General features: G+C 46.5%; 1 protein-coding gene across 7 annotated transcripts in view; it reads left to right on the top strand.

The window, feature by feature from the left end:
* AMBRA1 (autophagy and beclin 1 regulator 1) overlaps positions 1-13,216 on the top strand; it is a 189,589-nt gene that overhangs the window by 85,290 nt on the left and 91,083 nt on the right. For all 7 annotated transcript variants that reach the window (XM_027837760.1, XM_027837762.1, XM_027837761.1 and 4 more), the window contains 2 exons: positions 2,817-2,897; positions 3,622-3,722. In XM_027837760.1, coding sequence (XP_027693561.1) covers positions 2,817-2,897; positions 3,622-3,722 — 182 coding nt within the window. The remainder of the gene's footprint in view (positions 1-2,816; positions 2,898-3,621; positions 3,723-13,216) is intronic.

Here is a 13,216-nt window from a genome sequence, read left to right on the forward strand (position 1 = left end):
TCCTCAGAGAGAACAGAAGCCTCACAAATGCACAGGGCCTGTTTGGTCTTCTGTCTCTAGCCCCTGGCACAGGCCTGGCACAAAACAACTGACTAATAAGTGTTTATTGATTGAAGGAATGGCTCCCTTTGTCAGGATTGTATTTAGGGTCCTTCCTGAACAGTCAATGTTTGAGTTTTTTTAAAATTCATTTTTCTAGGAATGACTTCATTTGCTCCTCCCATCTATATTACATCACCTAGATTTAGAGCAGGAAGATTCCTAAGTGATCATTGAATACTAGCCCTTCATTCTACAAATAGGAAAACTGAGGCCTAGTGAAGTTTAAGTGGCTTGTCCAGGGTCTTTCAGGGAGAGGCAGTTCAGGAATTTGAACTCAGGCCCTCTAACTCTAAACCCTTTTCTCATTATACTACTCGGTGTCTATTTCCTATAGTATCTGTTTGCCATGTGTCACAGTTTTATGATCACTCCGTATTTTTTCTGTGATTTTTCATTCTTTAAGAGTTCTCATCACTTCCCATTTTGAAATCTTCTGTTCATTTCATTAAAATGCCACTTATCTTTTACCTGCCCATTATTAATAAAAACATTAAGTAAGCCCAGGGAGAAATGCTGATGTTTTGGGCAGCCAACAGCCAGCTCCATTTACTTGATCTATTGATGTTTTCTTATTACTCTCTGCTTATAGAACTTGGCTTAGCCTTCAGGCTGTGATATTTCATGTGCCCAAGCCAATTGGTATCATGAGCATTATTTTCTTTTTACACAGCAGCATTCCTCAGGAATCCCAAAGCACTGAACAGCCACAGCCTGCTGGTGGTGTTTATTTTCTGAAGGAGGGAGAAACCAAGTCAAAAAGACATTGAGGTTTCTTAGATTTGTATGTACAGGCATTGAGCTAGGATGGTATCTCCAAGTGATTTGACTTTTCTGCTCTGGACTGTGCTGACCATCTTTAAATATCTTATAGGATTTATCCTGTGCTAAGAAAATGGACTAAAGAGCAAAAAATGACAGTTATTTGGCAACTACTTCTTTGTCCTTGCTAGGAATAAATAGAGAATAGTGACAACGTTATTTATGTCACCAGAAAGAGAGCGGAAGGTTGTGATCATTTCCTCCAGGTTTGAATATATGTCTCTTATTTGGAGACGGAGAGACATAGAAAGTTCTTCCCTTGACTGATTTGTGAAAGGAAACACAGGGCCATTCACCCGACCTCTCCTTTACCTAGAAATCTGAGATTCTGGTCGCAGCATTGAACTGTTTTCTCATGGTTTTTAGCCTGTCCAACAGAATGGTGTCTTTAGTGCAAGGGCGGCTGTCATGCAGTGAACTTCTCTGGCTGTCCACTGAATTCTGCTAGCAGAGATATTTACTGATTAGTAAATTTGAGACTTAAAGGAAGGTAGATTAAAATTTTTACGCTGGTCCAGAAGGAAATTGTTCAACAGATTTTGTTAGTAGGCTTTAAAATACAATTATGAGAAAACAGACCCTGTCTCAGGGAGCAGCTGGATAAGTTGATTGACGTGGCAGTGGCTCTCTGTAGTTGTTTGAGGTATCTGCCACTTCCCTTGTGGCCTCCCCCTTCTCTCCTGGTCCCTCCTTCTAATTTCTGTCTGCAGGGCTGCAAAGTCAGGAGGAAAGAGCAGCACTGTGTGTTTGGGAAGCAAAGATGAAGTGCTGACACCCAGACTGGTTAATGCATAGGCTGTTCCTGGCCTGCTGTTGATGCGCCCATTCATGTGCTGCAAGGGCTGCATTCTACCCCCAAACAAGAGCCAAGATGTGCTTTCTCTTTTAGACCTCTAGATTTCCCCCCAGGGACCCTCAAAAAACTAAGAGAAGATTTAAATTTTGGCCACTGGCCAGCTCTAGCAGAATCTTACTGGTCTAACCCAGAGGAAGGAATTCAGAAACTGGGATCCTTGCCTCAGAAAGGCTCAGTTATTCTGTGAAGCTGGTTAGGCACCAATTAACTCTGCAGTCCAGCTAGGTCCCTTTACTTTTGGCACCTCCTCCACTTAGGGCATCCCTCTAGCATGCTACAGTGGGAGAAAACAGGACTTGGTAGTTCTCAGCTGCAAGCCCAACACTTCTTATCATGATGCATGATAAGGGAGGCCAAAAAGTAGCCAGTAAGCCTCAAAGAACACCTCTAGCCTTTGTCGTCTTTCTCCCTCAGATCCAAATGACCTGGGTTAACATTGCATTTTCCAGTAGTCTTAGGGTTCCCCACTGGTCTCCTCCAGTTTTGCTCTCTACAAGAATGAGATTCTATTATCTTTTCACCATTTTCACTCTCATATCCATTCCATGGACTAAAGTGAATCCTGAAAGGGCACCACATTTTAAGTGGAATTGATGAGGTAATTTTTCTCCTCTTCCAGAGCCCTTGACACTGAAGTCACTTTGCTTGATTTAATCCAGGAAAAGAAATCTGTCTGTCCCATTCTAGTTCCCTGGAAGCCTCATGCTTGACTCCAAATTGAGACTCAACAAAATTCCAAGATTATCTCAGCTATAGAAAGCCTCTCCTCCTCTTGCTCCTCCATCTTGTTCTGAGATATGTTCAATGATCATTTTAATGATTTAACAAAAGTGCTTGGTAAAGCACTTGGAAGTCTCCTAGGTGCACTACTCTGGAAAGTTCAAGTATATCTGGGGTTCATTTGGTGTGTAGAGAGAGCATGAGCTGAGAGTAATCATAGAATCTTCTCCTGCTGGGTGTCAGGTCCTTGCTCTTTGACCTGGAAGGTGATTTGACTTGAGTGATTCCCTTAATCTGTTGGGTTTTTTCCCTCCTTCAGGGATAATGGAGACAGATCCAGGCACCGAGCACCACGTAATGCAAGGATGTCTGCCCCTTCACTTGGACGCTTTGTCCCCAGGTAAGAGTTGTGCAGGCAGACAAAGAAATGGTCTTTGTAAGGAGAAATGTTAATTTCTGACCCCTGGACCGGTGATGTTTGGAATTACTCAGCCCTGCATCCATGTGGCAGAGGAGGTGTAGGGGAAAAGCCCACGAGTGGGATGCCACAGACTTATTCCAGCTTTTCCACGTACTTTATATGTGATCTTGAGCCAGTCACTTCTTTCTGAGTCTGTTTCCCTATCCATCCATGGAGGGGCTAGAAGGGATGATCTCTAAGATGTCTTCTAGTTCAGGTGTTTAGGGGTTCACTGGGATTCTGCTTTGTTGAACTACAGGCTGCCATCTTGAAAATTGACAGGAGACTTTACAGGATGCTTTAATGGAAGGCAATTTAGAGAGGGAAAACAGTAAGAAAGAGACTTGCACAAGCCTAAGAAACTTTACTCAACTAGGAAAAGCAGAGAAGAAACTGAGATATGATAGAAGATAAGTTAGATAATGTATGAAAAGCACTTTAAATGTTAAAATACTAAATCATTGTGAATTGCTGTCATTATTATCATGATCATCATCAACTTGAGAAGTTCTTGGAGGGTTTGAGGGTCTGTCTAATTCCAGCATGGCTTTAGGTCCCTAGGGCCTCAGACCTTTGGAATAGGTGGGTGAGCCTTTGCAGATCCCGCTTGTTTTGTAATGAGCAGTCCATGGTAGACTTTTTATGTGATGACTTCTCTCTGTAGGCGTTTCTTGCTGCCGGAATACTTGCCTTATGCTGGGATTTTCCATGAACGAGGACAGCCTGGATTGGCCACTCATTCCTCTGTTAATAGAGTCCTGGCAGGTAAGAAAATGATTCCTGCATGACTTGGGAAGCTAACATGGCTTCCTGCTTCTACGCCTGTGTTGACTGCCTGTAGGTGATAAGTAAAGACTTCTTAGCTCTTCGTCATGCTGTTTACCTGAAAATGCTATACAAATATTTCCTAACTCCTAATTGGCATTGAGGAGATGACTAAATAACACAATCTAGTGTTTGTCTCATTTTAAAGGCCCCTTCCTGTCTACCTTTCCATGCCCCGCTTTTAAATTTAAACCAACTGTTTCATAATGTAGAGCTAGATGATGGTCTTAGCAGTGATCCTAATCGAATGATAAGGTGTCTTGTTCATGCTCCGGTCGGTGAGACACTCACGAGGCAGATCCTGTGATTCAATTAGGAGCTTAACACACACCTCTCCAACCCTCTGGCGCTGCCAGCATACTTGGCTTCCAAGTGCCTTGGAATCTTCCAAGGCAGGGGGAGGGAAGAGGGACTAGAGCTCCAAGGTGCCAGCTTGGCTGACTTCACATGGCAAAAAATGGGTTGGGTCCACTTAAGGGAGGCCTTGGGAATCTGCGTGGCTTCCTGACCTGTGTGTGTCCTCCGGCGGTGCAGGCAGAGTCTGTGCGCCGAGGGGAATGGCACTGAAGGGGCTCTCTGTGGATCTGGCGCTGGGCTTTGCTCTTCATCATTGCATTGTTTTGAAAGAGCCTGGGGATCTGTCCAGACAACAGAGGAAGTGAGGTCAGCAGCTCCTGCCAAGGAACAGGGACAGTACTCCTCCCTTCTCACCTGGGAGGCCTTAGTATCCTCTCATCTCCCAAGGTTCCATTTCTCTTTCCTTCTGTTGGACGGACTGTGTCATGTTGGGGCACATGCCATAGCCTCTGGTTTCCCCAGTTGGTGGTTGGGAACAGAGCCTGGGCCGCTGAGTCCCTCCTGTCCAGTTAGCCGTGTATGGTTTGGTGGATGGCACGTGGGACTCCTTGTTGGAAGATAGTCACTTGCTGCCAGGCAACCCAGCAGAGCTCCCCTCCACCCTGCTTTGTTGCAGACATCTGCCTTCACCACCCCACACAGCACCTCCTGCTCCTCCGCTCTGGGCAAATCTATATTTCCTTGGCATTTAGCTTTTCGGAGCAGCTGCTTGTTGGTTTTCTCCCCTCCTTGCCTCCGGTGACTCCTTTCCCCCATTTCCTGATCTCCTCCTCCACCTCCAGGGGTCTGACAGAAATTAGCCCCATTTTCGTATTTGAACACTGCTGTGCACAGCTCAGAATGCAGGGATGGTGCTCCCCTTACAGATGGCTACAGCTGGTGAGCCCAGGCAGGCTTCCTTCATTAGAGCAGGCAAGGTGGCCCCAGGGACAGGAGGTCTGGTCGCCAGTATTTGAAGGCACTTGGCATTGGCAGAGATAAGCTGATTATCTCCATTTTCTGTAGCCTCCGATATATATAGATTATCTACTGAGCTTTCCTGTCCCATAATTAACCTAGCAGACTTCCACATCAGCATGGGCCCTTTCTCACCTCCTCATTTCTTTCCTCTGGAATGACCACCTCTGACTTTTAAAAAATGGCACAGATTGCATGGAACCTACTGTGACTGCTTGTCCTCTCTCAGGATAGTACTTGACATGGCATTTTTCCTGTGGGCTGCATCTTTTTTCTGCTTTACATGGTACTTAGATGTACCCTGTATCACCCTTCCCTCCCCAAACTTTCCCTGGCGTGCTCCCCCCCCCCCCCCCCTCTGCAATTGAGTGAACTCCCAGGCCTACTGAGCATTTCCTAGAGACTTGGTCATCCTAGTCTTTACCTGAACTTCTCTTTCTGGTATGCCAATATTTGATTTATCTGATTGCATTTATTCAGGAAGCTGCCATAACAGTGGCTTTCAGTGGAAGGAAAATTGACCTTTGAGCCATGTCATCCTGCTCTTTCAGTTTTGGGTTTTGAGCACGCTTCTGGGAGCTGCCTCTTCGTCCAGGGCTGTGTGCGGGGAAGAAGGGCTGGCAGCAAGAGGTTGGAGGGCCAGTGTGTGCCCCTGCAGCTCTTGTCATGCCAAGTAGGCACACAAGGGCCTCCAGCCTTGGGATGGACAGCCGAGGATGCATGGGCGGAGCTTTATGGGAAATCTGGATCCATTCCATTCTCTCCTTATCATGAGGCTCAAGTTGAGATGGGAAGCCAGGGCCACCAGAGAAGTAGCTGATCATTATTTTTGTCATGCTGCCTCTTGAAGTTTTCTCCCAGTGTGTAGTTTTATGGGAAGCTGCCACTCTCCACAAATCCAGACCATGGTCTGTCTGCCTTCAGGTCCAGCCCATTGACTTACAGAGACTAAAAAATCAGAACTGGAAGATTAGACCTTAGAGATCCACTAGCTAAACCCCTCTCATTTTATAGACAGAAAGCTAAGGCCCAGAGTGATCATGGGATTTAGGTGGAGGAGCCTGTTAGCTTCTCACAGGGGCCTAGTGTCATTGTTCAATAAATGCTGGTTACCTGCCTCCCTGCCTGGTTAGCTGGGGCTAGAACCTCATCCTCCTGGCTGTGCTCCAGTTCACTCTTCTTTAAACCAACAGAATCCACATTTAAGGTGTAAGTGCAGTGAGAGTTGTGGTTTTCCTAGCATGGAAGAAGCATATACCAGACCAATGCTGTGAGGACCTCAGGAATGGGGGCCCAAAGGAAGAGGAGCCTTTGAAGCCAGGAGGGAGGATCTGTCAGAGGGTCTCGTTGGGTTGCCTTTGGCAGCCTGGCTAATTAATGGGAAAACAGAGAACAGAAGATTTTTCTTCTGAGGGTCAGGGGCCTGGGCAATGCAGAGTATTATTTATTTGCCCTACATTATCTTTATGACTTTTATTCTAATGAGCATCTGCCCCAGCAGATGGGGGCATCATACATTTTATTTTTTCCTTTGATTAAAAATGATAGGGGAAGTATTGGGGCTTGTCAGCTCCTGGCTCTGGGTCACTGGGGTCTGCTTGAGTGTCTTAATTCAAAAATGGCTCTGGGCCCAGGCAGCATCTTGGTTACTGGTTGGTGTGGATAAAGCAAACCTATCCTTTTTGCAGTGGGCTTTTTCCCCCCTTTCTTCCTTCCTTCCTCCTTCCCTCTCTCCCTGACCTTTCCCCCCTCCACTTTGCAAAATTTGATTTGTAACTACTGCAAGAGACTTAGTTGCAATAATACCATTGCCAGAGTGTCTTGGGGTCTTGATTTGGTGGATAGGAGGGTCTGACAACAGGGAAATGTTTTCAGTCTTTGGAGAGTTCTTTGTTATATTTGGTGAATTGGATGTCTGGTCTTTCAGAATTAGACTGAGATCACAACCTTATTTCCACCATAAGTAGTGCATGATGTTGCCTACTCTCTATTAGAGGTATTTAAATGTGAAATGTGTGGTAGCAAGCAAGGTTTCAACCCTTGTGTTCAGATATGGGAGGCACCTTTTGAACTAGATCTAGAACCCTAAGGATACTTGCCCTTCAGGTTCTCGATCCAGGGACCAGCAAGTGGAGCACGAATGGTATGTTCCAACTTGGTGTCAATTAAAATGACTGTTTATAAAACTCTGATAAATGGACAATTAGTGGTAGTGACACTAGCTGGTGCTGCTTTAATAATTAACCCAATTACCTTTCACTTCTGCTTCAGTGATAAAAGTGGAAGAGATAAGGGGCTGGTCTGGTTGCCCTGGAAACCAGCCAGTAAGGAGAGCCTCTGTCCTGGGGACCCCAGCCTCCCTGCCTCCCAGCTCCCCAGCCCGTTAACTCGGTTTCTCTCAGTAGAAGCTTGGTCGTTGATTCTCTCTGCTCCCGAGGCCTTCACTCCACCAGTTCTTGGCCTCTAGGTGATCACTGGAGGTGTAGGCTTTTATTTCTGAGCTAAGATTCTCTGGTTTATCTTAGGCTTCCTATAGAAAGTATTGGATCCCCCAGATCTTGCCTGTAAACTTGTTTTGAACTTCTTTCCCGTATTACAGGTGACTGTCTCTTAGGGAATTTCTTCTCGATTCTTTGAAAAGTGCTGATTATGACTGCTCCCTGTCTGTTTATGGAGTTGGCAGGGTTCCTTTGCTAATTTATGTTCTCTTTTAGTCAGTCAGCAAGTATTTTATGGGAGCACCGAGTCCTAGAACTGAGGACTGGAAGGGACCCTGGAGACTGTCTGGTCAAACCTCAGAGGCCCAAAGACGTAGATCTCACCAGGTCAGGGTCCTTGCCCGATGTTTCATCCACTTCAGTCCCTGAGTCTTTTGGCCTTTCATCATGCCACACTGTTTCCTGAGTGCTCCTCCATCTTGGGAGATACCAAGGAGTGGGAGACATCCCCTCTAGGAGCACACATTGTAGCCAGGAAGCAGCACGTTCACAGCTCAGTAGAGGGTGGGATCATTGGGCCTGGAATGGCTGGGAGAGGCTCCTCAGGCTCTGCGGATTTGTACCCAGACAACTAGGGGTTTTTTTGTTTGTTTGTTTGTTTGGTTGGTTTTTTTGTTTGTTTTTGGTTAAGCAGTGGGGTTAAGTAAGTTGCCCAGGGTCATACAGCTAGTAAGTGTTATGTGTCTGAGGCTGGATTTGAACTAAGGTCCTCCTGAATCCAGGGCCAGTGCTCTATCCACTCTCCATCTAGCTGCCCCCAAAATAGGCTTCTTTTTTTTTTTTTTGGGTGAGGCAACTGGGGTTAAGTGACTTGTCCAGAGTCACACAGCTAGTTTGTGTCTGAGGCCACATTTGAACTCAGGTCCTCCTGACTCCAAGGCAGGTGTTCTATCCACTAAGCCACCTAGCTGCCCTAACTAGGTTTTTTCTTATTGATTTGTGTACATGTCCTCTGCCTCCCACAGGGTACTGTGAAGACTTAAACACAGGGACCAGTTCTTCTTCATCTTTGAGACTCCCTCCAAGCTTAGCACAATGTCATGCTTTGCACCTGGGAAACACTCAACAAGTGTTTTTCCTCGTTGCATTGAGGTAGCACTTTGGCCTAATCTAAAAGAGTATGTAGCATTTATCCAGTGAAGGGCAGGAGAGGAAGCCTGAGTATGTGATGGGTTTGGGGCCCAGCCGGGGAATGACAGGGAAGCAGGCATGCCTGCTGGACACAGCAAAATATGGTGAGGGGTATTGACCAAAAAAGCTGGTGAGGGTTCATCCTTAATCCACTTCTCTTCCGGAATACCCAGGAGAATGCAAATAAGGTCAGGAGATCTGGGCACCAGTTCTGGCTTTCATTTCCTAGCCATATGGTGTTGCTTCACCTTGGTGAGCCTCAGTTTCTTTATCTGGGAAGAGGGAGAATAAGAATAACTAATTTCATTACTTGGCTCACAGTGGTGTTAGGTGGAAAGCATTTTGGAAATAAACGTTCAAGTGCCATATTTAAATGTGACCTGCTGTTCTTTTCACTGATCACCAGAGGAACAAAGACATAGAAAGGTGATTCGTTCTTGTGACTTCCCCTGTCATGGCCTTAGCCCTGAGAGTTCAGGGATTTATCTTGAGTTTAATGATCACTTCACCCCATAGTGCTCTGGCTGAGGAGGGAGAAGGGTAGTGATGAGGGCAGGGCCATTTCTTGATCCCTTTTGCACTTGGACTGTGCTTCTTGGTCATCGCTGGGACCTCTCTTTCCCTGGTCAGACGCCTTGCTCTGTCTCTGCTGTTATCCTCTGCTTTATGGTCTCAGCAGATTGGGGCGCAGGGCTCTCTGAGCTGAGAGTCATTTGGGGAGAGAAAGGGTTATAGTGGAACTTTGTACTGGAAAAGCCCTGAGCTGAGCTGACCCTGGTAGCACCTGTGCTGTTGAGAGCTCCCCCCCACCCCCCCCGTGGTTGCCATGGTAACCGAGGAGCCACCTGTCTCTCATCTAGTGAGTAGAAGTAGATTCTCCAGATTGACTCATTGAGCTGGGGCAGAGGCAGGGGAGGGATGAGATGACAAGTTGGCAGCATGGTTTGGGGGGCAGCTAGTGCCCATTAAATGATGCATTATGGACCTTGGAATGCACTTGTAGGAATTGAGCTATTAACAAAGGGAGAAGAAACAAGCGTTTATTAGGCACTTACTGTGTGCCAAGCTTTGTGCTAAGAGCTTTACAAATAGTATCTCATTTGATCCTCGTAACAACCCTGGGAGGTAGGTGCTATTATCCTCCATTTTATGGATGAGGAAACTGAGGCAGACAGATGAAGTGACTTGACTTGCCCAGGCTCACCCAGCTTAACTAGATTTGAACTCATCTTTCTGACTTCATACCCAGTGCTCTATGGTGCCACCTAGCTGTGAATAGAGGAGGAAACAGTGTGCTCTTCACCTGCAGTTTTCAGCATGAGGTGGGGAGCAGGTTTTGGTGTGTTGAGGTACATCAAAAAAAGCTGGACCACATGGCTTTTATTGAGGCATGCAGATTGCTTGTTGGGCCTGCCTGAGTCTCAGACCCAGAAGGTTCACCAAGAGTCTCTCCCTCCTCCTGGGTAAAGAACGGTTTGAATAAAGAAGTAGAACCTGGGCCTGGGGAGGCTTCCAATGAGTGCAGGTCCCCTGCAGGTATGTTAGCGCCCCTTCCTACCTCCCCCTGAGAACTCTTCCATGTTTTGAGAATACATATGGAGAAGATCTGATTGCTTTGCAGTATTTATCATATCCTGAAAACTCTCCATTCTACCCGTAGCTTCTCTGACACATGTGACTGATATATCTAGTAGGGTATTTTGCATCTCTGTTCATGCAGGCTCTGTAGGAAGAGAGGCCCAAATGTGAAGCCACATGCTATGTTTCCCAGTATGGGGGCAGCTCTTTAAGTAAAAGTAGACCCTGAACAGGGCCATGTGATTCTGAATTAATTTCTAGCTGGATGACCAGTCAGGATGCTAAAAGCAAGTTCCTTATTTTCACATGATGCTGTCCTTAGGCTTTCTTTCTGTCTCCCTTTCTTCTCATTTCTCCACGATGCCTGATTTATTCCGAACTGGCTGGAAATGCCATGGAAGCTGGCAGACAGCACCTCTCACCCTTCCTTCCAAAGTAGAACCAAGTTGTATGGTGGTAATTTCCTTCCTTTAACACCTGCTGTTGTTCCTCTAGGCCAGGTCTGCCCAGTGTCCCAGTGCCACACAGGTGGTATCTTGGGAAGGCAGTGAGGAACTGGGGTCTTGCCATTTTATGGGAGAAGGGGGCACCTTGCAGATAATTCAGTGGAGGGTCACTGGGGTGGGGGCAGGCCTTGATGTGTTGAGCAGCAGTAGTAAAAGATCAGATCATTTAGCTTTGACGAAGGGATGCAGTCTCCTCGGCACTTAGGCCATGAATCCGTTTCAAACCCAAGAGATTCACCAAGAGTCTCTACCTTTGCTTCATATGTACCTTCCCCCAAATAAATAAAGGACATAAGGACCTCTGTGTGGGAAGAGCTCGTACTTTTTTTTTTTTTAAACAATCTTGTGACTGGGAAATCGAAAAACATTCCTTCCAGAAATGGAGAATTAATCTGGTCCTAAGTAGAGAGAGCTGTTGTACAAATTATCTTTTCTCCACTTTGTTTTCTCAACCCTGCTTTCCTCTGGTACGACACAAGTTTCCCTAGGGCAGGGACTGTCATTTTTGTCTTTTCTATACCTAGTGCTGATTGCAGTACTTCCTATGTTGGAGGGTGGGGGTGTTCCTGAACCTTTGGTTTCAGGCAAGGAAACACTTTTTACCAATGCAGAATAGCACCTGGTTTGCCACTTACAGTCTTAGGTAGTTCTCTGTGACTGTGAGGTGAAATGACCTGTCTTCAGTTCCCCCAGCAAGTGAAAAGTAAGAGGCAGCACTTGAACCCAGATCTCCCTGACTCCAAGGCTGACTCACTATCCTTTCACCTAGCCTGTAATAGGCACTTAAGAAACATTGGTTGAAACAGTAGAATGGAAATCTGGTTGAGTTGGGGCATTGGGGCCATAAGAGAAGAATTTGGAACCATTTTCCTAAATGGAATTGGCTCAGCCAGACAAAGCAAGATGAATTTCCCCTGGCATCTGCCATCTTGAAAACAGCTGGTTCTTGTAGTACTTGCTGATTAGCCATTTGCCCAACAGCGGGATTTCACCACAGATCCTGTTGTGATGGTTTCGGTTGGATTTACAAAAATAAACCAAAGGAACAGATCTGGATTGGCCCCAGCTTCTTCCCCAAGCTGACCACTACAAAAGGGCTAGGTGCAGCCCATTGACACCAAGCAGCAGCCAGGGTTAGGATGAGCCTTGAGGCCGAGGCAGCCCTGCTTTGACATTGCCCCTCCTGGCAGGGTGGCAGGAGGTGGAAAAGACAGCAGGGGCTCATGTCTGATTCTGGCCAATGTTAATATTTGAATATGATTACAAAATGTTCTGTGTTGCTGTGATCTGGGCGTCTGCCTCCTTTGTCCTGACTGAGGTGTGCTGACCAGTACAGATCGTGGGCAGCTCCTTGTGAAGAGAAGAGAGTGAATAGTTGGGAGCTGGTGCCAGGGAGCCATTCCCAAGCACCTGCCCTGGGTAGCCTCTGGACTGAGGGGAGAAGCTTTTGTTCTGCTTCTCAGACCTCCTCCTGGGGAGAGAGCTGGGGATGCTGAGGAGCACGCAGTGCCCCTCCTCTCCCTTGGAAAGAAGGCCTGGTGGAAGGATGATACTCCTAAACAGAGCCCTGAAAAGGTAATTACACTGTTGCCACCCAGTTGGGAAGGAGACTAGGGCGGTGATTACATTTCCAAACAGAGCTGGGCGGGGGTAATTGCGCTGTGTTGCTCTTATCAGTCCAGAGAAAGCAGGCCTCTGGTCTCCATCTTCTCTTGTTTTCCAGATAGGAACAGAGTATCACTCAATTAAGAGTCAAGGCCCCAGCACATAGAGAGCAGCCAGGGGAGCCAAGGAGACAAACCTGCCTGTCACTTTCCTTTCACTGATGTTTTCCAGACTAAAAGGCCCTAAGAGTTTTGGGGGAGCTTATTAGAGGAATTTTATTGGACTGGTGGTGGAGTGAGCCTCCTTCCCAGTACTGCTTGTTATTTGGGGGCAGCTTGGACAATTGGCAACAGATGGCACTAAGCCTGAGGTTTGCTGGAAGCTCATCTCCACCAGGGACTCCTCAGATCTCTAGTTCATTCTTCTCACATTATAGGTACTTAAAAATGTTGATAAATAAATGCAGGCAGAGTGAAGGTGTGGAAAGTCTGCCAGGAGGAGAATCCACAGTTTCCCAGTTTTGCCCAGGGACAGGCCCTCATTCACCTCTTAGGGTTTTGGTTTCCTCGTTTGTAAAATGAGGATCATTCCTTTAACCATGCAAAATAACTTCTGCTTTATGTAGCTTCTGTTTTGGAACCCAAAATCCATCACCCATCACAGTGGCATCTCTTAGGATACTGAGAATGCCCTTGGTTGGACGACAACAATGCTTTCTTGAGCCAACCAGAAGCAGAACTTTTTATGGGGTTGGTTTGTGCACCACCAGGTCCCAGTAAATGGACTTAGAGGTATTTAGATT

The sequence above is a fragment of the Vombatus ursinus genome, unplaced genomic scaffold (assembly GCF_900497805.2).
Source record: "Vombatus ursinus unplaced genomic scaffold, bare-nosed wombat genome assembly UNPS02014822.1, whole genome shotgun sequence".
Classification (NCBI taxonomy): Eukaryota; Metazoa; Chordata; class Mammalia; order Diprotodontia; family Vombatidae; genus Vombatus; species Vombatus ursinus.